General features: G+C 45.1%; 1 protein-coding gene across 1 annotated transcript in view; it reads right to left on the bottom strand.

Moving 5' to 3' along the window:
- Positions 1-27,018, bottom strand: part of LOC137537191 (uncharacterized) — a 140,362-nt gene that overhangs the window by 74,166 nt on the left and 39,178 nt on the right. Inside the window, exons 6-7 of the mRNA XM_068259302.1 lie at positions 13,390-14,169; positions 3,109-4,641 (exon numbers count right to left, since the gene is read on the bottom strand). Of these exons, the coding sequence (XP_068115403.1) occupies positions 3,109-4,641; positions 13,390-14,169 (2,313 nt within the window). The remainder of the gene's footprint in view (positions 1-3,108; positions 4,642-13,389; positions 14,170-27,018) is intronic.

Genomic DNA, 27,018 nt, shown 5'->3' with positions numbered 1-27,018 from the left:
ACAATCTTGTTGATTGAAAGTATGTAACATGAAATTCGTCTCTTAACTGCCAACGCTTAGGAATTTTAAAAGACAACTGAAGTGAGAAGGATATGGAGACTGCCATATTTATTCCCTTTAGTCATAGACTAAAACTAGTCCTTGGTAAGATTACTTGTAAAAGGTACAGACCGGAACAAAGAACATCTATCAGGTCCTAGGCAATGTAACTGTGGGTACATGTAATGCTGGGCATACACGGCTCGTTTTATATTATCAATTGAGCCGCTGATGGCTCAATTGATATTATTCGACCTGTCCGATACCCCGCCGGATGGATTCTGCGCTCGATACCGGCGGGGAGAACAATGGGAGCAAACGAAACGCTGATTAGCAGCGCCCGTGGGGACGAGCAGGAATCGATCCGCGCGGACGAGCGGTGACTCGCTGGCTCGATACCGGCGCATTGTCGAGCCGTGTATGCCCAGCATAAGAGTGATGTGCAGGTACTCTGCAGGGGAATAAGGAGATTTTTCCTCTATTACACATTCTTCATGCACAATCTGAACTAGGTTATGGGTGATAGACAACACCTCTGTGTTCAATGTGCACAACATTCCCAGTGGATTCCCTGCAGCTCTGTGGAGAGTGCATGTAGAGTATAGTACTACTGTGTAACAAAGTAAACCTGAGACAGATGAAATTAAAGTTTTATACATACCTGGGGCTTCCTCCAGCCCCCTTCAGGCTAATCAGTCCCTCGCTGTCCTCCTCCGCCACGAGTCCAGGTACTTGAGCCAGTCTGGCGTAGTGCGCATGCACACACTCCGCCGCCGGGAGCATACTACACCTGCGCAGCACTATTGCGCAGGTGCAGAACGCTCCTTGCTATGGAAGCGGCATGTGGCTGGACTGTGTGGCTGGCTGAATTACCAGGACTCATAGCAGAAGATCCAGGTGGTGGAAGAGGCCAGCGAGGGACTGATTAGCCTGAAGGGGGCTGGAGGAAGCCCCAGGTATGTATAAAACTTTTCTTTTCATCCTTCTCAGTTACCATTTAATTCGTAGTCACCAAACCAAATTTTAACAACATATCAAATTATTTGATTTCATGAGCAAAGAGAGTGCGTACATTTGCATAAATCAGAATCAACGCAGAATTATTTCCATCTCATTGACCATCTCTATTAGTGACACGGCTACACATCAGGCTTTATACTTACAGCATGTCATTTAGTGTATATAAGAGATTCCTGTGTACACATCATATATACAGTCACAATCAGATGTGTATAGCTGACTTTAAAAATACGGGGACTGCTTTATTGAAGCAGCACAAGTAACTAATTTTGATTGGTTTATTTCATTTTTGTGGACTAAGCACAGCTATTACTGTATGTATATATTATTTAGGCTCTCATCCCCCAGCACCCACCGCACAGCTTTACCAGCAAACCGGTATGTTACGTCTCAATATGCATACAATTGAATCCACGATGTTGCACCATGTGTTATGAATAAACAAGCAGTTTACAGCAGTGCCGGCATTTCTCATCCTTTTCTCTGCCTGTATATATTATTTATGATGACTATTATCTGATAAATAGAACATTTTATCATATTTTCTATTTTAATTACAGTTTAAGTTCATTAGGAGTCGAGTCGGTGCATTTTTTCCCGACTCCGACTCCAGACACCCAAAATTGACCCGACTGACTCCACGACTCCACAGCCCTGATTATATATACTGCACTCCCTGACACACTGTACAATCTTCATGGTAATTTGTCTTTTGTGTATAAAAACTGTTCTTTAAAATAAACAAACAATCTTAAACAAACAAAAAAAAAAACCAACAAATAATATGGTTAAACACTAATACATTTAACAAATTGAAATCAGTACAATAGCAATCGCAGTTCCCATAACCAGAGTTTTGTTTTAGACATTCTCTGACAGTCCTCAGTGCACTTCCTCAGAAAGCACTTCAAGCTTAGACCCTCATTGAGGCCTTGTGGTTGAACACAATTAAATACTTTTATCCACCTAGCTTCATGCTGCTACAGGACTTTCTTCCCATCTTCCCCTCTCTGCAAAGCCGGAATTGCCCCAACCACAAACCAACACAATTGTGCAGCTGTAGGAAGCATTATGGCAAGATGGCGGGATACAGACAGCTCATACTCTCTCCCCCAATGCGTAATTAGCAATACTTCTGTTCCTGTATCCGCTGTCTCACTGCTCTTCCTGCTTCACCAATATAAACAAGTTCGCAGGGGCCCTTCAGCCCACACACAATATATGAGCTCAAGCATGAAAATCTGCCCCTTACTTCAACCCGTTCACCGGTGGATGGATGGAAATGGTAGTACTATTTATTATAGCGTTGCAGCAATAACACCTGGGACACGGTACAGAGCCCCTTCTATCTCTAGGTACATTCACTTTCTCTCTGGGCCAAGTATCCGACTTGCATACCCAACTCTTAATTCTCTGACCTCGGCTGTACTCAGAAACCAGCAGATCACTGAAGTGTCCCCCATAGGTAGGATCTTGGTTCAGGATCAGCCAGAATTCACCGACCACAGAGTGAATACGCTCAAACAGATGAATGCAGATACACACAAAGGGTATAAGTGCAGACTTGTTTTTACCTTGGGAAGCAATAAGCTGTGTCTATCAATAGCTCTGACCTCTCCACTGACCTTCCACAGGACATGCTCATCGTAACCCTTTTCTGTCATCTTACTGACTGAAACAGCAGACACTGTCACAATCCTCCTTACTTGGCCAAATGTGCTGAGCCCTCAGATTGTTTATATGGACAAAAGAGGGGCCATTGTGGACCAGGTCAGGCCAGGGCACAGAATGTGGGTGGAGCTATGCTACAATTCAACTGTTAAGATCACTACAAGAAATGTGACAGAGACCCGACCCAGACTGCAGTAATAGAGTTTCTTACCAGCAATCAGAGAGGGATAAGCGGAGCTGAACAAGCCTGTTATTGGCTGCTGCACTCCACTTTCCATCCTCCCTACTTCCGGCTATGCTGGGGAGATGGAGAGCAGTGTGCTGTGGCCAGTTCAGGTTCACTGAAGGTTAGGCTATGTTTCCCTGCTCCTTACTTACCACCAGTGTGAGATCTCTCATGTCTGACAAGAGTTGCTTTATCAGCAAAACATTTCCCACACTCAGCACATGAATAGGGCTTCTCTCCAGTGTGAGATCTCTCATGTATGGCAAGGCTTCTTTTATCACCAAAACATTTCCCACACTCAGTACATGAATAGGGCTTCTCACCAGTGTGAGTCCTCTCATGTCTGACAAGGGTTCCTTTATCAGCAAAACATTTCCCACACTCAGCACATGAATAGGGCTTCTCTCCAGTGTGAGATCTCTCATGTCTGGCAAGGTTTCTTTTCAGACTAAAACATTTCCCGCACTCAGCACATGAATAGGGCTTCTCACCAGTGTGAGTTAGGTCATGATTGACAAGGCTTATTTTCTGAGAAAACCGTTTACCACACTCAGCACATGAATAAGGTTTGTCACCAGTGTGAGATCTCTCATGTATGACAAGATGTGATTTTCGAACAAAACACTTCCCACACTCAGCACATGAAAAGGCCTTATTGTCAGTGTGTGATCTCTTATGCTTTTTAAAGGTTTTTTTAACTGCAAAACATTTTCCACACTCAGCACAAGAATAGGGCTTATCAGCAGTGTGGGATATCGTATGTCTGACATGGATAGATATCAGAGAAAAACATTTCCCACACTCAGCACATGAATAGGGCTTCTCTCCAGTGTGAGATCTCTCATGTGTGACAAGATGTGATTTACTCCCAAAACATTTCCCACACTGAGCACATGAATATGGCTTCTCACCAGTGTGAAATCTCTCATGTTTGAGAAGGTATGATTTCTGACCAAAACATTTCCCACACTCAGCACAAGAATATGGCTTCTCGCCAGTGTGCGTTCTCTGGTGTATGACAAGGTATGATTTTTGAACAAAATATTTCCCACACTCAGCACATGGATAGGCCTTTTTGTCAGTGTGAGATTTATTAGGACTATCAAGGCTTTTTTTAACTCCAAAACTAACTCCACACTCAGCACATGAATAGGGCTTCTCCTCTGTGTGTGAGCTCTCATGCCTGGCAGGTTGAGATTTCTTTAAAAAACATTTCCCACACTCAGCACATGAATAAGGCTTCTCACCAGTGTGAGATCTCTCATGACTGACAAGATTTGATTTCCGAGCAAAACATTTCCCACATTCAGCACAAGAATAGGGCTTCTCACCAGTGTGACATCTCTCATGTCTGACAAGGTCTAATTTCTGTACAAAACATTTCCCACACTCAGCACACGAATAAGGCTTCTCACCAGTGTGAGATCTCTCATGTCTGATAAGGTTTGATTTATGTACAAAACATTTCCCACATGTGGAACAGGAATAAGACCCTCCTGCAGGGGGAGAGCTGTGCTGGGTATGAGGCCCCTCAGAGTTAGACAGGTGGGGGGAGTCTGGGGGAATATTTGGGGTCACCAGGATATCTGCAGGAGACTCTTGTCCAGTGACATCATCATCCGTTGTACAGTCTGTGGATACAGAGAGACGAGTCTCTGAGAGGTTCCTGATGCCGGGACTCCGCCCTGCAAATAGAGAAACATCATCACTTCCTGTTAGAGAATTCTGAGGGGAGGAGCAATTATCATTAGGGAGAGTCAGTGAGCTGCTGAGAATTCCATGTTGGTGCATCATTTCTCATTTCACTTAATCAACTTAGGCTATTTTGTGCAGACCCATCACATAAAATAAGACTAAAAAGCAATAAAATGACAGTACAGCAGTGGGGGTGTCTCGGCACTCTGGAGAAGAAGAAACAGGAGAGAAGAGAACAGGAGCCCAATAGCACCATAAGTTTTCATACAAAGGGTACCAACAGGCAAAATAAATGTACTACTCACAAAGGCAGGATGCAGAGGGGCAACCAACCACAGGAAGCAGGGGGAGACAACACACCCGGCTGCACTCGGGGTGGCCCAGCCGGACCTGGGTGTGGTCGCTCTGCTTGGTAAAAGTGACAGGTTATCATTATGGTTTAACCACTTCAGCCTACAGCGTGGAAAATCTCATGCATCCGAGCAACGTTCACCTTCCATTCATTCGCCAATAACTTTATCGCTACTAATCACAGTTAATTGATCTATATCTTGTTTTTTCCGCCACTAATTAGGCTTTTTTTAGGTAGTACATTTTGCTAAGAATAATTTTTTTCTAAATCCATTTTAACAGGAAGATTAAAAAAAGAAATGGAAAAAATCATTATTTCTCAGTTTTTGGCCATTGTAGTTTAAAATTAATACACGCTACCGTAATTAAAACCCATGTATTTTATTTGCGTATTTGTCCCGCTTATTACGCCTTCTAAATTATGTCCCTATCACAATGTATGGCGCCGATATTTTATTTAGAAATAAAGGTGCATTTTTTCAATTTGCGTTCATCACTATTTACAAGCTTATAATTTAAAAAAAAAATGAATAGGATGCCCTCTTAACATATATATTTAAAAAGTTTAGACCCTTAGGTAACTATTAATGTAGTTTTTTTTTTAATTGTAATTTTTTTTTTTATTTTTTAATTAAAAAATGTATGTGGGTGATTTTAGTTTGGGAGGTAAACAGCTATTTTTAGATGTAATAAAATGTAATTCTTTATTTAAAAAATGTATTTGGGTGCAGTTTACTATTTGGCCACAAGATGGCCACAGTCAAAAAAGTTCCTGGAGTGTACGATCACGCTGCCAGGAACTATTAGGAGGCTGTAACAAGGAGGCTCTCTGATTAGAAAGCGTCGGTATTTCTCCGGGGGGCTTAGATCAGTGAATGGGAATGATCGGTGAATGGGAATGATATTCCCATTCACTGATTGGGGGGCTAGCGGCAGGCAGCGGGAGCGCGCCCGATCGCGCGCACCACTCTGCAGGAGCAGCACAGTCTATCTGGACGGATATATCCGTCCAGATAGGGTGAAGTGGTTAACCACTTCCCGACCGCCTAACGCACAGGGGCGGCCGGGAAGTGGAGCCCTTAAGGACCAGCTCACCCACAGAGGCGGCGGTCCTTGTAAGGGCATGGGCATCCGTGACGCGATCCTCCGCCGGCGCCTGTCACCGCTCGCCCGCCGCAACATCCCGCCGGCTATACGGAAGCGCCGGCGGGATGTTAACCCCGCGATCGCCGCATACAAAGTGTATAATACACTTTGTAATGTTTACAAAGTGTATTATACAGGCTGCCTTCTGCCCTGGTGGTCCCAGTGTCCGAGGGACCACCAGGGCAGGCTGCAGCCACCCTATGTCGCACCCAAGCACACTGATTTCCCCCCCCCCCCTGCCCCAGATCGCCCACAGCGTGTAGGCGGGTGACAAAAAATAAAATCTTCTATGAACTCACCGTACTACTAACGGAATACCTTGGGGTGTCTTCTTACTAAAATGGGGTCATTTGTGGGGTTCCTATACTGTCCTGGCATTTTAGGGGCCCTAAACCGTGAGGAGTAGTCTTGAAACGAAATTTCTCAAAATGACCTGTGAAATCCTAAAGGTACTCATTGGACTTTGGGCCCCTTAGCGCAGTTAGGGTGCAAAAAAGTGCCACATGTGGTATCGCCGTACTCAGGAGAAGTAGTATAATGTGTTTTGGGGTGTATTTTTACACATACCCATGCTGAGTGGGAGAAAGATCTCTGTAAATGGACAATTATGTGTAAAAAAAATTTAAAAAATTGTCATTTACAGAGATATTTCTCCCACCCAGCATGGGTATGTGTAAAAATACACCCCAAAACACATTATACTACTTCTCCTGAGTACGGCAATACCACATGTGTGGCACTTTTTTGCAGCCTAACTGCGCTAAGGGGCCCAAAGTCCAATGAGCACCTTTAGGCTTTACATGGGTGCTTACAAATTAGCACCCCCCAAAATGTGAGGACAGTAAACACACCCCACAAATGACCCCATTTTGGAAAGTAGACACTTCAAGGTATTCAGAGAGGGGCATGGTGAGTCCGTGGCAGATTTCATTTTTTTTTTGTCGCAAGTTAGAAGAAATGGAAACTTTTTTTTTTTTTTGTCACAAAGTGTCATTTCCGCTTACTTGTGACAAAAATTAATATCTTGTATGAACTCACTATGCCTCTCAGTGAATACTTTGGGATGTCTTCTTTACAAAATGGGGTCATTTGGGGGGTATTTATACTATCCTGGAATTCTAGCCCCTCATGAAACATGTCAGGTGGTCAGAAAAGTCAGAGATGCTTGAAAATGGGAAAATTCACTTTTTGCACCATAGTTTGTAAACGCTATAACTTTTACCCAAACCAATAAATATACACTGAATGGTTTTTTTTTTTTATCAAAAACATGTTTGTCCACATTTTTCGCGCTGCATGTATACATAAATTTTACTTTATTTGAAAAATGTCAGCACAGAAAGTTAAAAAAATCATTTTTTTGCCAAAATTCATGTCTTTTTTGATGAATATAATAAAAAGTAAAAATCGCAGGAGCAATCAAATAGCACCAAAAGAAAGCTTTATTAGTGACAAGAAAAGGAGCCAAAATTCATTTAGGTGGTAGGTTGTATGAGCGAGCAATAAACCGTCAAAGCTGCAGTGGTCTGAATGGAAAAAAAGTGGCCGGTCCTAAAGGGGGGTAAAGCCCACGGTCCTCAAGTGGTTAAACCATGAGTGATCTGTCTGGACCCCTCCAACAGAGTATGCTAGGGGGGTATTTGAAGCACAATTTGGGGAAAAAAAGGTGCCCCAGCAGTGTGAATAAAGTTATATTAAAGCGGATCCGAGATAAATAACTATAACAAGTAACTTGTCTTTATAGCTTATCTAAAGTTTAGATAGTTTACACAGCAAATCTAGCTGCAAACAGCTTCAACAGTTTATGATTATTTCTTCCTGTAATACAATGAGAGCAGCCATGTTCTGCTTGTGATCATTACACACATGCAAACTGCTCTGTATCTCCTCCCCTTTGCCTGTGAATACTTCACTCCCCTCCCCTCTGCTTCTAAAATCTCTGGCTGATAATGCCGCCTAATCCCCAGACTGATCTCCCATAAGCTCTTGCTACAGTGCCAAGGCGCTGGAAAAGCTGTGGGCGAGGCTTGTTTAGTTTACAGGGAATTAGGGTATTTAAACAAAAACAAAAAAAGTATTTGGCTAGAGGAATGCCCTATAAACTATATGAAAGGAACACTATTATGTAATGAGTAAAAGTTTATCTTGGATCCACTTTAAAAACAATGATGAGATCTTTGTATAGACAAAGAAATTGTCATTTAGCACAGCCCTGAAAAATGTCTTTGTCTACACAAAGATCTCATCATTGAGGAAAGCCACCTCATCTTTTTGGTTTTACCTTGCTTTTCATCCAATTTTACAGTATTTACACTGGGTGCCACTTTTCCCAAATTGTGAATAAAATTACAGGTTGGAGTGTAATAAAGTAGGTGGTGGTGGTGGTGGTGGTGGTGGGTGAAGACTTTTGCAAGGCATTGTACCCACCCACTGGGCTATGAGGAGGAGGAGCCTGGAGATGGCAGCCTCGGCAAGTTGCTCTGTCTTTTTGTTTTTTATTATTGCCTTTTGCAACCCAACCCGGATAACCTTCCCCAGCAAACAAATTCTGGGCATTCAGGACTGATCTATCCCTGGATATTGCATCTACTCTTAGCTTTCTGGGGAATCTGATCAGTGGAGCTACAGTGCTGAATCAGGCAGTGAGGCTTAGAAGAGGCAAGCTCTCCAGGATCCAGGTGCACTTTTGGCATAGAGGACTGTGTTCACCACTACCTGGAATCATACTCTCTAATGTCAGGTCAATATGCAACAAACTAGAGGAGCTTCAACTACTGATCAGAACTAAGAAGGACTTTTACCTCTCTGCTGCTCTTTGCTTCATAGACACCTGGCAGTCTAAACTGATTCCAGACAATAGGCTCAGTTCACTAAGACTGTGATATTATTTCCTCACTGGTGATATCTTACAGGCAGCAGAATAGCACACTTTTCATGTCAATTCTGTACTGCCCCTGCTCAAGAAACCCTCCCTCAACGCCTTACAACCCTCCAACTACTGCCCTATCTCCCTCCTCCCCTTTGCCTCAAAAATCCTTGAGTGTCTAGTTCACAAACGCCTGACCCAGTACTTCAATGCCAACTCACTGCTAGACTCACTGCAATCTGGATTTCGACCTGCCCACCCAACCGAAACAGCCCTGTAATAGATAGCGGAGATACCGCCGTAGAGACAAGCGGCATGGCGGCTATCTCCGCGTATCGGCCAGCGACCTCTGCCGCACGGTTACATGCTGAGACTTTGCCTGGTCCTTTTATTGCTCACAGGCTAAGGGCTACGTGCGCGCGAGGCGAGCGACAGGACCTTTATGCATCTAGGAGGGGAGTCAGCTGATCACGCGGTCAGCTGACTCCATCCAGCGTCCGGATTGGCTGAGTGACTGGGGCGGCACTGTGGAGCACATTTGGGTATATATAGGACAGGCCTGTCAGTAGGTCCGCGTCTGCTGTTGCGAATGCTGTAGTGTTAGCGCTCAGACCCTAGTCAGATCCCAAAGTGTGCTAGAACCAGCTGGAGCTGGGGATCCACACTTAGCCAGATTCTGTTGATAGCTTAATGTACTATTGCATTGTTTATTTGTTATGACCTTCTGCTTCCTCTGACTATTCTCCTGTTTGTTGATTCTGTGACTCTGCCATCTGATTCACGTTGCCGACCCTGCCTGTTATTGACGTCGAATCAGTCTTCCGTTTCTGTACCTGTCCGCTCGTTGCCAACTACATAATATAGACATATGGCAATGGTAGGGATTAGATTGTGAGCTCCTTTGAGGGACAGTTAGTGACAAGAAATATACTGTATATATATATATATACACTGTACAGCGCTGCGTAATATGTCGGCGCTATATAAATACTAAATAATAATAATAATAATAATAACTCTGCCTGTCTGACCTCGCTACCCACACCAGTGGGCCTAGCCACTGGTGAGGGAAATTGTATCCTTCACCTACATCTCAGGTGAAAGATACTGCAGCATCGTCTGGGATACCTGCTCCTCAGGTGTCCTTAGCTGCAGTACTATCTGTGTCACTTGCTCCTAGGCTGCAGTACTATCTGTGTTACTAGGGCTGCAGTACCATCTGTATCACCTACTCCTAGGCTGCAGTACCATCTGTATCAACTACTCCTAGGCTGCAATACAGTCCGTATCACCTGCTCCACAGGGGATCGTTAGTGCAGTACTATTTGTATTACTCCTCCTTGTACGGTGCACTAAACACTACCAGTCTGCAGTACAGTCTGAATCACCTGCTCCACAGGTGATCAGTTGTACAGCACTGTTTGTATTTCATCTACTTGCTTTTGTGCATTAAACACTCCTGGCTGCAGCACGGTCTGACTCACCCGCCCATTAAGTGAGCACCGGCTGCAGTACTGTTTGAGTCACCCGCTCCTCGGGTGAACTCTCTCATTCTCATTACTGTTGCACCAAACACTTATCTCACATTGGCATTATTGGTGATTCTGCAGATCACCACATAATCAGGTATAGCATCTGTATTATTGGTGATACTGCAGATCAGCAATAATCAGAAAATCTGTTTTGCTGACACCAATCGTTACAAGCTCTCACCAAAGTGGTCAGTGACTTTGCCTTAGCTAAAGCAAATACTCCATTCTCCTCCTTCTTGACTTTTTCAGCAGCTTTTGACACAGAAGACCATCCCTTACTCCTCCAGTCCCTGGGCATTCACGACCTAGCACTGACCTGGCTTTCATCCTACTTCTCCAACCGCTCCTTCACAACCTCCTTTAATGAGTCCTCATCCACCCCCAACCACCTCTCGGTGGGAGTCCCCCAAGACTCGGTCCTTCGCTCCCTACTGTTCTCCCTATACACATCCTCCATTGGCAAGCTTATCGCCTCCATGGGTTTTAACTATCATCTGTATGCAGATGACACCCAAATCTACCTCCACACCCCTGACATATCCACCACTACCATGGACAAGGTCTCCTCCTGCCTATCAGCCATCTCCCCCTGGATGTCCGCTAGGTTCCTGAAACTAAATCTAGACAAAACAGAATTTATGATCTTCCCACCCCGTCCATCCCTGACCCTCCCAGATGTGCATGTCACTGTTAACCACAGTACCATTCGCCCTCCCTCTCACGCCCGCTGTCTGGGTGTCACCCTGGACTCCACACTCTCCTTCACTCCCCACATCCAAAACCTCATAAACTCCTGCAACTTCCACCTTCGTAACATCTGCAAGATCCACCCTTTCCTGACCTCTGCCACCACCAAACTCCTCATCCATTTACTCATAATTTCCGACCTTGACTACTGCAATGCCCTTCTGTCTGGTCTCCCTATGACCCAAATAGCCCAACTGCAGTCCATCATGAACGCAGCAGCCAGAATTATCCACTCCTCCCATTGCTCCACCACAGCGGCTTCCCTCTGTGAATCCCTCCACTGGCTTCCTATCCAGTCCAGAATCAGTTTTGAGATACTGTGTCTGACCTACAAATCTGTCCACAAATCCTGTTCAACCTACATTTCTGATCTTACTCAGAGGTACACACCTAGCTGCTCACTCCGCTCCTCAAATTAACTTCGCCTGACTGCCCCCCGCATCACCAAGTCCCATTCACGCCTCCAGGACTTCTCAAGAGCTGCTCCAACACTATGGAATTCTCTACCTCCACCCATTAGGGCAGTACCCTCCTTCAACATCTTCAAAAAGGCCCTCAAAACTCACCTTTTCACTCTGGCATACCATCCCTCACAAGTGCTCTAAACCCACAGCCGAACTTCGGTCCCCTACCTTTTGTGTCCCTACCTCTCCCTCTAGATTGCAAGCCTTCGGGCAGGGTCCTCCTCCTTTTGTGTCCTACCTGATCATGATCCATTACTTTGCACCCATGCTATGCATTTGAGTGAACTCAACTTGCCTAATCTCCATGCTCCCATCCAGTGACTGACTAAGCACATGATCTGGTTTTTCTTGTATTCCTGTATTGTCTTATTGCTGTGTGTCGCCCCTACATATTGTCTGTAACCTAAACTAATGTCCAGCGCTGTGTAATATGTTGGCGCTTTATAAATACAATAAATAAATAATAAATAAATGGTGCAGGTCTTTACTGCGACCACAGAATCCATCATGACATCAACTATGACTGTTTGGCTCATGCTCCGCAGCTTACCTTCCATGCAGGATCTTTATACTAGCAGGTGGAGTAAGAGAGCGACCAAGATTGCCTCTGACCCCTCCCACCCTGCTCACTCCATCCTCCAGCTTATGCCTTCAGCAGTGAGATACCGGTCAGTCACAACAAAAACTTCCAGGCACAGAACTTCCCTCAGGCAGAAGCCATGCTTAATGCAGAACCATGCTAGAGCTGCTAGGACTGGAAAGCATTACAGAATAGAACTGAAAATGAATGCTTCTCACCATGTTTACTACCACTATAACTTATATACTGTCCATGACTTGTAATGTGTCTATGTCTGTTAAAGGGGAACTTCAGCCTAAACAAACATACTGTCATCAAGTTACATTAGTTATGTTCATTAGAATAGATAGGTAATATAATCTCTTACCCACCCCGTTTTAAAAGAACAGGCAAATGTTTGTGATTCATGGGGGCTGCCATCTTTGCCATGGGGGCAGCCATCTTTTTGGTTGAAAGGAGGTGACAAGGAGCAGGAGACACAGTTCCAACTGTCCTGTGTCCTGATAACCCCTCCCAGCTGCACACGCTAGGCTTCAAATGTCAAATTCAAAATGTAAGAAAAAAAAATTGCACCAAAACAGCAGAACGAGAACAACAAAATCCGAAATCCCATCATGCTTTGCACAGCATCAGGGGAAAAAAGCCCGGGCAGTTTTCTTCTGTGCAGCTAAAAATGAGGCTTGTATAAGAGAAACAAAGTTCTGATGCTGTGAAACTGTTAAAGAAACACCAGGCCTTTTCAGTGCTGCTGAGTCGATTTTTAGTCCGGAGGTTCACTTTAAGGAACCAAAGAGTCAAATTCCTAGTACATGCAAACTTACCTGGCCAAATAAAATGGATTCTAATTCATCATTGTTCAGATGATCATTAAAATCACACACAAAAAAAAAAAATTAACGATCATCTGAAATATAAGATAGTAAAAAAAAGTGTGTGCTTTCTTGTAAAAAAAAAAAAAGAAATAAAAAACAACATTGTACTGTTCATATCATTGGTCATTAGGGATTTGAAAAGATCCAAAGCGCTTCTACATATTAATTCTGATCACTCACCTGTTCTGCTCTCTGTAAGAGGGTCCTTCTCTATAGTTGTCCTCATCATGTCACCCTCCACTGCAGACCGCTGATCACTCCTCACATATGTTTCTTCTTTAATCACTCTAATTATTAAACCTTCCTCCATAGACTGCTGATCACCCCTCACATACATCTCCTCTTCTTCCTCTTTACTTGTCCACATCATGTCACCCTCCTCCATAGACTGCTGATCACTCCTCATATATTTCTCTTCTTCCTCTTTACTTGTCCTCATCATGTCACCCTCCTCCATAGACTGCTGATCACTCCTCACATACGTCTCTTCTTCTTCCTTCTTAATTGTCCCCATCATGTCACCCCCCTCTGCAGACCGCTGATCACTCCTCACATACGTCTCTTCTTCCTCTTTACTTGTTCTCATCATGTCACCCTCCTCCATAGACCGCTGATCACTCCTCACATACGTCTCTTCTTCTTCCTCTTTAATTGTCCCCATCATGTCACCCTCCTCCATAGACTGCCGATCACTTCTCACATACATCTCTTGTTCCTCTTTAATCATCCCCATAACGTCACCCTTCTCTGTAGACTGCTGACTACTCATCATATATCTCTCTTTTTCTTCCTCCTCTTTAATTTCCCTCATCATGTCTCCCTCCTCCAGAGACTGCTGATTACGACACACAAGGGGCTCTTCTTCTTCCTCTTTAATTTCCCTCATCATGTCACCCTCCTCCAGAGACTGCTGATCACTCCACACATAAGTCTTTTGTTCTTTGAGCTGAGATCTTAGTTCTGAAAAGGATAACAGATTATAGCTGTAAGATATTAGCAGTAAAAAGCAGAGCACAGAAAACAACATAATTTGCTAGGGGTGATAATATCCCATAAGCTGTGGTCTCCTGCACATACAGCACCACAGTCCTCTCCTCCAGTGTGCCTTGCTCATCATCTGGGGCTTCTCTCCTCCTCTCCATGCACACATTCCTGGGAAGTTACAGCAGTGCCAGCAGCGGTAGATGGATGAAGATGTGAGGAGAGAACAGCTGGAGACAGAGGAAGATAGGAGCAGAGGCCTGCAGCTAATTAGCTATAAATTATCATTACTTATGGCTCTGGCACCTGATGAACTAGGCAGAGGGGACTGCAGCTCCATATCCTGACCATACCTGAGCCCACCTGTCCCATCACCTACTAACCCCAAACCCTCCAAGAGCCATAGCAACAACCCTCCCAGCTGGGACAGTGCCAATACGGACGCTTATATAGAATTATAATGCGAGCTGACCCTTATGTAAAACAGCACAAACTCCCGTTTAGGGAGGAGATCCTGCCTGGTAAAATGTCAATCAAGCAATAAATAAAGACCAGTGGCCCTACCTGTGCTTATGGAAAACTTTATTGATACAAACAAAAACATACACACAGAGGAATGGGAGGGAGCGCTCACTCACAGTAATGTCCACCAATCACCATTAGGTAATTGCAGCAGGCGATCGCCCGACCTTGGCCTATGCAAATCGCCCCTGCCACCGATATGGTCTGACTGTCTGTGGACCCACCACCGACGCACACCACAGAGGCCTCAAAAAAGCAGCTGCAGGTACCGCCAGGTGCACTCCAAAAAACACTGTATTCCTACGCGTCTTCTCAGGTACTGTGAACACCTATAGTGGACTTGCTGACATCTATCACACTAACTAACATGTGTTGCAGTTCACTTCAGAGCAATGCCTCTGGCTGTCTCTCACTTGTACTATGTACTTGCTTTTTACACAGGGGCCATGCCCGTATCTGTGTGTGAACCAGCCCTGCTTCAATGTTGCAACATCACAAAATTGTTTCCTTCTCAGCGTTCTGTTTACTCACGGCTCCCAGCCCTGGACTACCCGACAGTGTACACCGGCAGAATCGATCTCTGTTCCATGTGGCTCTGTTGGTCTGCTTGCAGTGCTCCAGCTCTTAGGGCGAGCTTCTGCTCTTTCTGCCTCCACCGGCCACTCGTTCGCTTCCAGGCCGTGCACGGCGACTTGTTGCAGTTTAGGATGCGCCTGTCCGGCGTTCAGGGGTCACGTGAGCGCTCACTCCCATTCCGGCTCCTCCCACTGACGCGTTTCGCCCCTCCCACCGGGGCTTTCTCAAAGTGATAGAGGGTTGTGCTTCACAGCAATGCAAGTCCTCTTATTCTTGAGTGGGGCAGGACCGCCTCCTGGGGACCTCCCCCTCCATACAAACACGTCACTTTGTACTCTTCGTTCCCAATAGGCTCTCTCAGCATATTTCACTCTTTAAGTCAGAACTCCTACTCGCTCGTTATGTCGCAGGGCTGGGGACATTTTCTCAGTTCGTTTCTCTTCCTCTCCTGTTCCAAATCATGATGTAATATCTCTACACCGCAAAATCTATAAAGAGTAAACCAGTCTTTCTTGACTGCAGGTTTGGTTCACACCTCTTATATATCTTACAGGTATGGTTCACACTTTTTTTCCTTTCCTTCTGCGGTGTACTCCATGACCACTTTAATTTTTATCTTTCACTCGGGAGATTAATATCCTTTGCTTAATTACCTAAACTTTTTACAAAAAATATGCTAGGTTGAGGTCTGAGTTCAGTCCGCCGGGAATTTTTGTACCCAATCTATAAATCCAGGTGGCTTCTATTTTATAAAGTTCATTCTCCACATCTCCACCTCTATTTGACACTCTTTGTTTAATTATCCCTTTGAAACGAAGTCCCGTAGGTTTACCATTATGGAAGTCCTTGAAGTGTTGTCCAAGGGGACTATCTTTGTCTGCTTCCTCAATATTTATTAGGTGCTCACCAATACGCTTTCCCAATCTCCTTTTTGTTTTTCCTATATACAGTAACCCACAAGGACATTCAATGCAATATACAACTCTTTCTGTTGCACATGTTATCATATCCCTTATCTCATAAGTTTTTGTGTTTTTTGCATTTCTAAACACTTTTGTTCTCTCAGCATAATTACATACTTTGCAATTACTGCAACTAAACATTCCTTTAATTTTTGGATAATTTTCTAACCAGGTTCCCTTCTTTTTGCTGTTATACTCAGACCTGACCAACTCATTTTTAAGATTTGGGGCCCTACGTGCTGTCATTTATTTATTTATTTGTTGTATTTATAAAGCGCCAACATATTACGCAGCGCTGGACATTAATTTAGGTTACAGACAATATTTAGGGGTGACAAACAGCAATATGACAATACAGGAATACAAGAAAACCAAATCACACAGCACAGTATGAGTACAAGGTAATGCTTAGTCAGTCACTGGATGGGAGCATGGAGTTAGGCAAGTTAGGTTCACTCAAATGCATAGCATGGGTGCACAGTAATAGAGGTGCATGATCAGGTAGGACACAAAAGGAGTGAGGACCCTGCCCAAAGGCTTACAATCTAGAGGGAGAGGTATGGACACGAGAGGTAGGGGACCAGAGTTCGGCTGTGGGTTTAGAGCAATTGTGAGGGGTGGTAGGCAAGAGTGAAAAGGTGAGTTTTGAGGGCCTTCTTGAAGGTGTTGAAGGAGGGGGCTGCCCTAATGGGTGGAGGTAGGGAGTTCCATAGTGTCGGAGCGGCTCTTGAGAAGTCTTGGAGGCGTGCATGGGACTGGGTGATGCGGGGGACGGTCAGGCGAAGTTCATTGGAGGAGCGGAGTGAGCGGCTTGGTGTGTATCTCTGAGTAAGATCAGAAATGTAGGTTGGACAGGTTTTGTGGATGGATTTGTAGGCCAGACACAATATCTTGAATCTGATTCTGGACTGGATAGGAAGCCAGTGGAGGGATTCACGGAGGGGAGCCGCCCTGGTGGAGCGATGGGAGGAGTGGATAATTCTGGCAGCCGCATTCATGATGGACTGCAGTGGGGCTATTAGGGTCTTAGGGAGTCCAGACAGAAGGGCATTGCAGTAGTCGAGGCGGGAAATTATGAGGGCATGGATGAGGAGTTTGGTGGTGGCAGGGGTCAGGAAAGGGCGAATCTTACAGATGTTACGAAGGTGGAAGTTGCAGGACTTTGTGAGGTTTTGGATGTGGGGAGTGAAGGAGAGTGCGGAGTCCAGGGTGACACCCAGACAGCGGGCTTGAGAGGTAGGGTGAATAGTAGTGTGGTTAACAGTGACCTGCACATCTGGGAGGTCCAGGGATGACCGGGGTGGGAAGATCATAAATTCCGTTTTGTCTAGATTTAGTTTTAGGAACCTAGCGGACATCCAGGAGGAGATGGCAGATAGGCAGGAGGAGACCTTGTCCATGGTAGTGGTGGATATGTCAGGGGTGTGGAGATAGATTTGGGTGTCATCTGCATACAGATGATAGTTAAAACCCATGGAGGAGATAACCTTGCCAATGGAGGATGTGTATAGGGAGAACAGTAGGGGGCCAAGGACCGAGCCTTGGGGGACTCCCACTGAGAGGTGGTTGGGGGTGGACGAGGACTCATTGAAGGAGGTCGTGAAGGAGCAGTTGGAGAGGTAGGATGAAAGCCAGGTCAGGGCGAGATCGTGAATGCCCATGGATTGGAGGGACTGGAGGAGTAGGGGATGATCTACTGTATCAAAAGCTGCTGAAAGGTCAAGGAGGAGGAGAATGGTGTATTTACCTTCAGCTTTAGCTAAGGCAAGGTCATTGACCACTTTGGTGAGAGCCGTTTCGGTTGAGTGGGCAGGCCGAAATCCAGATTGCAGTGGGTCTAGTAGTGAGTTGGCATTGAGGTACTGGGTCAGGCGTTTGTGAACCAGACGCTCAAGGAGTTTTGAGGCGAAGGGGAGGAGGGAGATCGGGCGGTAGTTGGAGGGTAGCGAGGGGTCGAGGGAGGGTTTCTTGAGCAGAGGCAGTACAGTGGCCTGCTTGAAGTCTGAGGGGAAGGTGCCTGTGGATAGGGAGAGGTTAAACATGGTAGTGAGGACTGGGGCCAGATCCGTGAAGTGAGGCTGAAGTAGATCAGAAGGGATAGGGTCAAGGGGGAGGTAGTGGTATGGGAAGTCTGCAGTAGGTGGTTGACCTCCTCAGTGGTAGTAGGAGTGAAGGAGGTGAGGGGAGGATAGGGTGGAGAAGGAGTAGGTTGTGAGCAGGTGGGAGGTGAAGATTGAAGATTGGATATTTCCTGACGGATGGAGACTATTTTGTTGGTGAAGTGGGTGGCTAAATCTGTGGCAGAGAGGGAGGAAACAGAAGGTGGGGGGGGTGGGTTTAAGCAGGGAGTTGAAGGTGCTAAAAAGACGCCGGGGATTGGAAGCTTGTGCTCCGATGAGCTTGGTAAAGTATTCCTGCTTCGCATGAGCAAGGGCAGTGTGGAACTGCTGCAGGTTAGTCTTGTACTGTAGGAAATCCTGGTTTAGTCGAGTTTTCCGCCATTTTCGTTCAGTGGCGCATGTTTCCCTCTGGAGGTTGCGAGTATGGGTAGTGCGCCAGGGCTGGGGGTTAGGGGGTCGGTTGCGGCGGAATATTGGTGGAGCAGCTTTCTCTAGGGCTGATGAGAGAATTTGGTGATACTGAGCTGCAGCAAGATTAGGACAGGTTAGGGTGGGGAGAGTGGAGGATAGGCCATGGAGGGAGTCAGCAAGGACGCCAGGGTTGAGCTTGCGTAGGTCTCGCTGCCATCGACCAGGTGGGTGGGCGGGTATTTTGGAGGTGCCTTCCGTGAGGAGGTTGAAGGCGAGAAGGTAATGGTCTGAGGGTGGAAATGGTGCGATGTCGAGGTCTGCAATGGTGGTGGATTTAGTGAATATAAGGTCGAGAGTGTGACGTGCAGTGTGAGTGGGGGCGTTGGTGTGTTGTACTAGGCCATGTGAGTTGGCTATGGTGAGTAGCCGGGTCGCAACAGAGTTCTTTGGTTCATTGATGGGTATATTGAAATCCCCGAGGATGATGGTGGGGAGGTCAGAGGAGAGGATGTGTGGGAGCCAGGAGGCAAGGTTGTCGAGAAATTGTCGTGTGGAGCCCGGAGGGCGGTATAAGACTGCAACAATGGCTGGGAGGGGATTGTAGAGGCGGATAGTGTGGGCCTCAAATGATGTGAATTGTAGGGAGGATGGTGGAGTGAGGACACGGAATGTGCAGGATGGGGAGAGGAGCAGACCCACCCCTCCCCCGGTCCTGTTGTCTGGTCTGGGGGTGTGACTGAGGTGAAGCCCCCCGTATGAGAGGGCAGCCTCTGCGGCAGAGTCAGAGGGGGTGAGCCATGTCTCAGTGAGTGCGAGGATGGTGAGGGATTTAGAGAGGAAGAGGTTGTGGACCTCTGTAAGTTTATTGCGGACGGATCTGGCATTCCAGAGACCGCAGGGTAGGGGGAGCATGTGCTTGTGAGTGGGATGGATGGAAATGAGGTTGGGGCGAGGATGGGTGTTGAAGTTATTTGTGGACAGAGAGCTGTGAAGCGGGTCAGCAGGGGATGCTTGTCTGGCAGCAGGCTGTGGCCCAGGGTTAGGCGATATATCACCAGCAGCAAGTAAGAGTAGGAGGGAGAGAGTAAGCAAATGTGAATGGGATTTAAATGTTTGTGAGGTTTTTGAGCTGCTGGAGGGAGAGAGAGATTTCAGGAGAGCCAACAGTTCATGAGAAGCTGAGTAAGGTGAGCAAAGCAGAGCAGATGAAATGAATATGGAGTGAGGTACACTGGGAGGATGCATATTGCAATGCAACTTGTAGATGTTTGCAGACAGGCAGAACATAAGAAAAAGTGCAGTAAACATGGTAAGTGTCAATGATTATCAGCAGGAAATTTCCAACTCCAAAACAGTTTATATGAGTATGAAGTTAGTGCAAGCAAACCTGTGTACATAAAGAGTCTACTTGGTAGTGCAACATATGTCCAGCAGTGGCATTTTGAGCAACAGCATTGGAGGCAGTTGTGGATACAGAGTAGTAGTTTCCAGCAGAGTCCTTTGGCTGTTGATTCCTGTTTGAATTCCTGGGTGAATTCTTGGTAAATTCTTGGTAAGTTGTTGCAAAGCACTTTGTAATAAATGGCACTTAGGAATTAAATGGCACCAAATGACCTAGGCCACAAGTGACCTTCTTGCAGCGTTTAAATAGGTATGATAGCTGCCATGGCTGAAATGGAAGTGATTCTCAATTAGAAATTGAGAAAACAGTTCAGCTGGGGATGGGAGTGGCTACCAAAAAAACAGGCCTGTAATAAATAATTGGTGGTCACTGGGCTGGAACACAAGGATTCACAGGATGTAATATGGGAATTTACAAACACTGCTGAACTACTTAAATTTATATTAAACAATCTTAGTAGCAATGTATGCAGCAAGCATACCAATTAAACAGGAAGATAACGATTGCAGTCTTGTATGGTCTTTCCCCCACTAATGCTTTGATTTTTTCATCCAGCATCATCACATGCCAATGTTTTTGTAAAAGATCTTGCAAACTAAACCAGTGGGAGCCATCCGTCGTTACCATTCTCATAGGCCCTTTGTTGACTGTCTCATCCTGTTTTCCTCTTATTTTAATCTTTTCTAAAATCTCACCTCTTGGTTTCTCTTGGATTCTACTCTTCTCTTGGTTTAATAATTCATTTGGATAGCCCCTTTCTAATAATCTTCTGTTTAGCTCCTCAGCCTCGACTTCATAGTCACCATCCCTCGCACAGTTTCTTCTTAATCTGTGGAATTGTCCACCTGGTATCGCTTTTTTCTGGCTTGGTAGGTGGTGACTCATGATGTGAAGCAGAGTATTTCCTGCTGTGGGCTTCCTGTATGTCCTGGTCATCAAGTGACCATCCTCTTTCCTAATACTCAAGTCCAAAAATGAAATCTCCTCTTTGTCCCACACATACGTGAAACTCAAATTTCTGTTGTTGTTCCCTAATTGGTCAACAAATTTCTCAAGTGTCTCTTTTGTTCCCCGCCAGACCAGGACCACGTCATCTATGTACCTCAACCAGAGCCGCACATGCTCCTGGAAGAGGCACATAGGGTACACATCCTGACGCTCCCAAAGTCCCAAGTGGAGGCATGCATATGCCGGGGCGCAGGATGCCCCCATTGACGTGCCCCTGGCCTGGCGGTAGAACCGGCCATTAAACACAAAGCAGTTGTATCCCAGGAGAACCTCCAGGGCCTCAATGACAAGCTCATTGTGCATTGGGGACTCTGGGAAGTGTTCCTTCAGGTAGAAAGCCACCGCTGCCAGGCCAACCTCATGGGGTATAGAGGTATACAAACCCTCAATGTCAATGCTGACCAACAAATCGTCCTTTGCGATGTCAAACCCGTCTAAAGCAACCAACACTTCGCCGGTATCCTTGACATAAGATGGGAGTTCCTCAACCATCTGTTTCAATTTTCCGTCCAACCATTTTCCAAGGTTTTTCATTGGTCCCCCGATTCCCGACACAATCGGTCGCCCCGGGGGACGCTCAAGATTGTTATGAACCTTTGGAATGATATAAAAAAATCGGAACCCGAAATGTATTGATCTCGCAAAAGGCAGCTTCCTCAGTCAACACTCCCAACTTTTTACCTTCTTTTACCAGTCCATTAATTTTTTGTTTTATCATCATAAAAGGATTTTCCTGCAACTTCTGGTAGGTATCCTTGTCCCTCAGTAACCTCAGGCATTCACCCTCATAGTAATCAGCCGACAGGATCACCACATTGCCTCCTTTGTCACTACCTCTTATGACAATATCTTCTCTCTGTTTTAGTTTATCAAGCGCTTCTCTCTCACCTTTTGAAAGGTTATCCTTACCTCTCAATGGTGTCCACTTAACTGTATGTAGATCTCTTTGCACTAAATCTCTAAAAGTTTTCAATCTGTAATTCAGGGGTGGCATGTATTTCGATTTCTTTCTAGCATCTGTAGAATTTGGATTCAAAACCTCTGGGCCCTCCACAGGGGCTCCATGGGTTTCAGCTTCATCTTTCAGGGCTTCAAGATCTCTCAATAACGCCCTATCTTTCAGATCTAAACCTGTGGTGGCAACAGCCTCATTCTCTTCAAAAGTATCGCCCTGCTTCCTCTCCCCAAACATGAGTTTTAAGGCTACACGTCCGAGGAAAAAACACAAGTCACGGTACACCGTAAATTCATCACCACCACACATGGGCGCAAAAGAGAGACCCTTGCCCAACAGTGACAGACTGTCTTTATCCAACGGTGTTTCTACAAGATTGATTACATTATTCCCCATTATTTCTCTTTCTGGATCTTGGCTAATTGTGCCCTTGTCTTTTTCTCTACCTCTTTCACCTTCTCCTTCACTTTCTGTTTGGACTTGTCTTTCTGACTTTTCAATATCCCCCTCCCACTTGGTGTCTCTTCCTCTTTTTCTCCCTCTTCCTCTCCTCCTGATTCTTCGTCTTCGTTTTCTGAGTCCTGGCCTAAAAAAAAGACACCCCTTTATCTCCACAGTCCTCTTCCTGTCTTTCCTCCACACGATTCCGATTGAATATCCTGTTCCTGGACCTACTTCTGGGTCTCCCTCTTTTACATTCATAAAATTCACTTTCATTCCATGACTTTACATCTTCCTGGAATTTTTGTTGTTTTTCCTTTTTGATCCTCACCTGGTTTTTTTCTATCTCAATTTTTAACTGTTAATTTAATTTCTCAAACTTCCCATGTGTCTGGAAGGAATCTAATCTATTTTTACTTTCTTCTAATTCTGTTCTGAGTTCTTCAAATTGTATCCTTTCCTCCTCTACAATCATCCTCATCACATGAATCCCTCTTTTGATACTTTCTTCCTTCCACACTTTCATAAATCTAGGATTTTGTAAATGTCCTGCCGGAATAATACGTTCCCTCAACCCCCAGGGTACCACTTTTTCTTTAATGTAAAATTCCAACGTTGAAATATCCCACTTCCTTCTTAATGACTTCATCATAATTTTTTTATGTTCTCTAAACAAAGGTTCAAACTCCTCAATTGTTTCCCCCTCATCCTTACCCTGTCCTTGTTCTTTAAATGCTCTTTCAATATCTTGACAGTGCCAATACCAGGACCAAAGCAGCAGAGGCCACCCAACCCCTCTGCAGCTGCAGCCTCCATCTCCTCTGTCTGTCCTACCAGCCATGCCCCTTGATACCTGGCTCCACCCCCTAGCTGTGACCCACCAACCATCATCTTTGTGCAGACTCCAATATATTTCTCTAGTAAAAAATGTGTTTGATTGATTCTAAACTTTATTCCCATACATTATTAATTTTAAAATGTTAATATGAGAGAAAATTAACCAGGATAGAAAGGACCAGAGTGGATTGAATTATAAAAACACATATTTTTCTTATTTTTATGCCATGCGTGACTAGAGGTGTGACAGGGGAGTGATCAGGGGTGTAGCAGGGGCGCGGCTTAAGGGGCCCTCTTTCTCATCTCAAGAAGTTGGGAGGTATGGCACTGGAGGGACATGGCTTTAGTCCATATACATCTTCTCTTGTCTCTGTGATGTGAGTTATTACTAGGAAGATGAGATGCCGGCACTGGAGGGACATGGCTATATTCCATATACATCTTCTCTTGTCTCTGTGATGTGAGTTATTACTAGGAAGATGAGATGCCGGCACTGGAGGGACATGGCTATATTCCATATACATCTTCTCTTGTCTCTGTGATGTGAGTTATTACTAGGAAGATGAGATGCCGGCACTGGAGGGACATGGCTATATTCCATATACATCTTCTCTTGTCTCTGTGATGTGAGTTATTACTAGGAAGATGAGATGCCGGCACTGGAGGGACATGGCTATATTCCATATACATCTTCTCTTGTCTCTGTGATGTGACTGAATTATTACTAGGAAGGTGAGATGCCAGCACTGGAGGGACATGGCTATATTCCATATACATCTTCTCTTGTCTCTGTGATGTGAGTTATTACTAGGAAGATGAGATGCCGGCACTGGAGGGACATTGCTATATTCCATATACATCTTCTCTTGTCTCTGTGATGTGACTGAATTATTACTAGTAAAGTGAGATGCCAGCACTGGGGGACATGGCTATATTCCATATACATCTTCTCTTGTCTCTGTGATGTGAGTTATTACTAGGAAGGTGAGATGCCGGCACTGGAGGGAAATGGCTATATTCCATATACATCTTCTCTTGTCTCTGTGATGTGAGTTATTACTAGGAAGGTAAGATGCCAGCACTGGGGGGACATGGCTATATTCCATATACATCTTCTTTTGTCTCTGTGATGTAAGTTATTACTAGGAAGGTGAGATGCCGGCACTGGAGGGGCATGGCTATATTCCATATACATCTTCTCCTGTCTCTGTGATGTAAGTTATTACTAGGAAGGTGAGATGCTGACACTGGAGGGACATGGCTATATTCCATATACATCTTCTCCTGTCTCTGTGATGTGAGTTATTACTAGGAAGTTGAGATGCCAGCACTGGAGGGACATGGCTATATTCCATATACATCTTCTCTTGTCTCTGTGATGTGAATTATTACTAGGAAGGGGAGATGCCGGCACTGGAGGGACATGGCTATATTCCATATACATCTTCTCTTGTCTCTGTGATGTGAGTTATTACTAGGAAGGTGAGATGCCGGCACTGGAGGGACATGGCTATATTCCATATACATCTTCTCTTGTCTCTGTGATGTGAATTATTACTAGGAAGGTGAGATGCCGGCACTGGAGGGACATGGCTATATTCCATATACATCTTCTCTTGTCTCTGTGATGTGACTGAATTATTACTAGGAAGGTGAGATGCCAGCACTGGAGGGACATGGCTATATTCCATATACATCTTCTCTTGTCTCTGTGATGTGAATTATTACTAGGAAGGTGAGATGCCGGCACTGGAGGGACATGGCTATATTCCATATACATCTTCTCTTGTCTCTGTGATGTGAGCTATTACTAGGAAGGTGAGATGCCGGCACTGGAGGGACATGGCTATATTCCATATACATCTTCTCTTGTCTCTGTGATGTGAGTTATTACTAGGAAGGTGAGATGCCGGCACTGGAGGGAAATGGCTATATTCCATATACATCTTCTTTTGTCTCTGTGATGTAAGTTATTACTAGGAAGGTGAGATGCCAGCACTGGAGGGACATGGCTATATTCCATATACATCTTCTCTTGTCTCTGTGGTGTGACTGAATTATTACTAGGAAGGTGAGATGCCAGCACTGGAGGGACATGGCTATATTCCATATTCATCTTCTCTTGTCTCTGTGATGTGAATTATTACTAGGAAGGTGAGATGCCGGCACTGGAGGGACATGGCTATATTCCATATACATCTTCTCTTGTCTCTGTGATGTGACTGAATTATTACTAGGAAGGTGAGATGCCGGCACTGGAGGGACATTGCTATATCCCATATACATCTTCTCTTGTCTCTGTGATGTGACTGAATTATTACTAGGAAGGTGAGATGCCGGCACTGGAGGGACATGGCTATATTCCATATACATCTTCTCCTGTCTCGGTGATGGGAGTTATTACTAGGAAGGTGAGATGCCAGCACTGGAGGGACATGGCTATATTCCATATACATCTTCTCTTGTCTCTGTGATGGGAGTTATTACTAGGAAGGTGAGATGCCAGCACTGGAGAGACAAAGCAATATTCCATATACATCTTCTCTTGTCTCTGTGATGTGACTGAATTATTACTAGGAAGGTGAGAAGCCAGCACTGGAGGGGCATGACTATATTCCATATACATCTTCTCCTGTCTCGGTGATGGGAGTTATTACTAGGAAGGTGAGATGCCAGCACTGGAGGGACATGGCTATATTCCATATACATCTTCTCTTGTCTCTGTGATGGGAGTTATTACTAGGAAGGTGAGATGCCAGCACTGGAGGGACATGGCTATATTCCATATACATCTTCTCTTGTCTCTGTGATGTGACTGAATTATTACTAGGAAGGTGAGATGCCAGCACTGGAGGGACATGGCTATATTCCATATACATCTTCTCTTGTCTCTGTGATGTGACTGAATTATTACTAGGAATGTGAGATGCCAGCACTGGAGGGACATGGCTATATTCCATATACATCTTCTTGTCTCTGTGATGTGACTGAATTATTACTAGGAAGGTGAGATGCCAGCACTGGAGGGACATGGCTATATTCCATATACATCTTCTCTTGTCTCTGTGATGTGACTGAATTATTACTAGGAAGGTGAGATGCCAGCACTGGAGGGACATGGCTATATTCTATATACATCATCTCCTGTCTCTGTGATGTGAGTTATTACTAGGAAGGTGAGATGCCGGCACTGGAGGGACATGGCTATATTCCATATACATCTTCTCTTGTCTCTGTGATGTGACTGAATTATTACTAGGAAGGTGAGATGCCAGCACTGGAGGGACATGGCTATATTCTATATACATCATCTCCTGTCTCTGTGATGTGAGTTATTACTAGGAAGGTGAGATGCTGGCACTGGAGGGACATGGCTATATTCCATATACATCTTCTCTTGTCTCTGTGATGTGACTGAATTATTACTAGGAAGGTGAGATGCTGGCACTGGAGGGACATGGCTATATTCCATATACATCTTCTCTTGTCTCTGTGATGTGAATTATTACTAGGAAAGTGAGAGGCCAGCCATAATCTATGGTACATGTGGGGGGGGGGGGGGGACACACACTAGAAAGCTGTCGCAGCAGTAAT

Source organism: Hyperolius riggenbachi, chromosome 10, assembly GCF_040937935.1.
Source record: "Hyperolius riggenbachi isolate aHypRig1 chromosome 10, aHypRig1.pri, whole genome shotgun sequence".
Classification (NCBI taxonomy): Eukaryota; Metazoa; Chordata; class Amphibia; order Anura; family Hyperoliidae; genus Hyperolius; species Hyperolius riggenbachi.
This window is presented reverse-complemented; position numbering and strand designations above follow the sequence as displayed.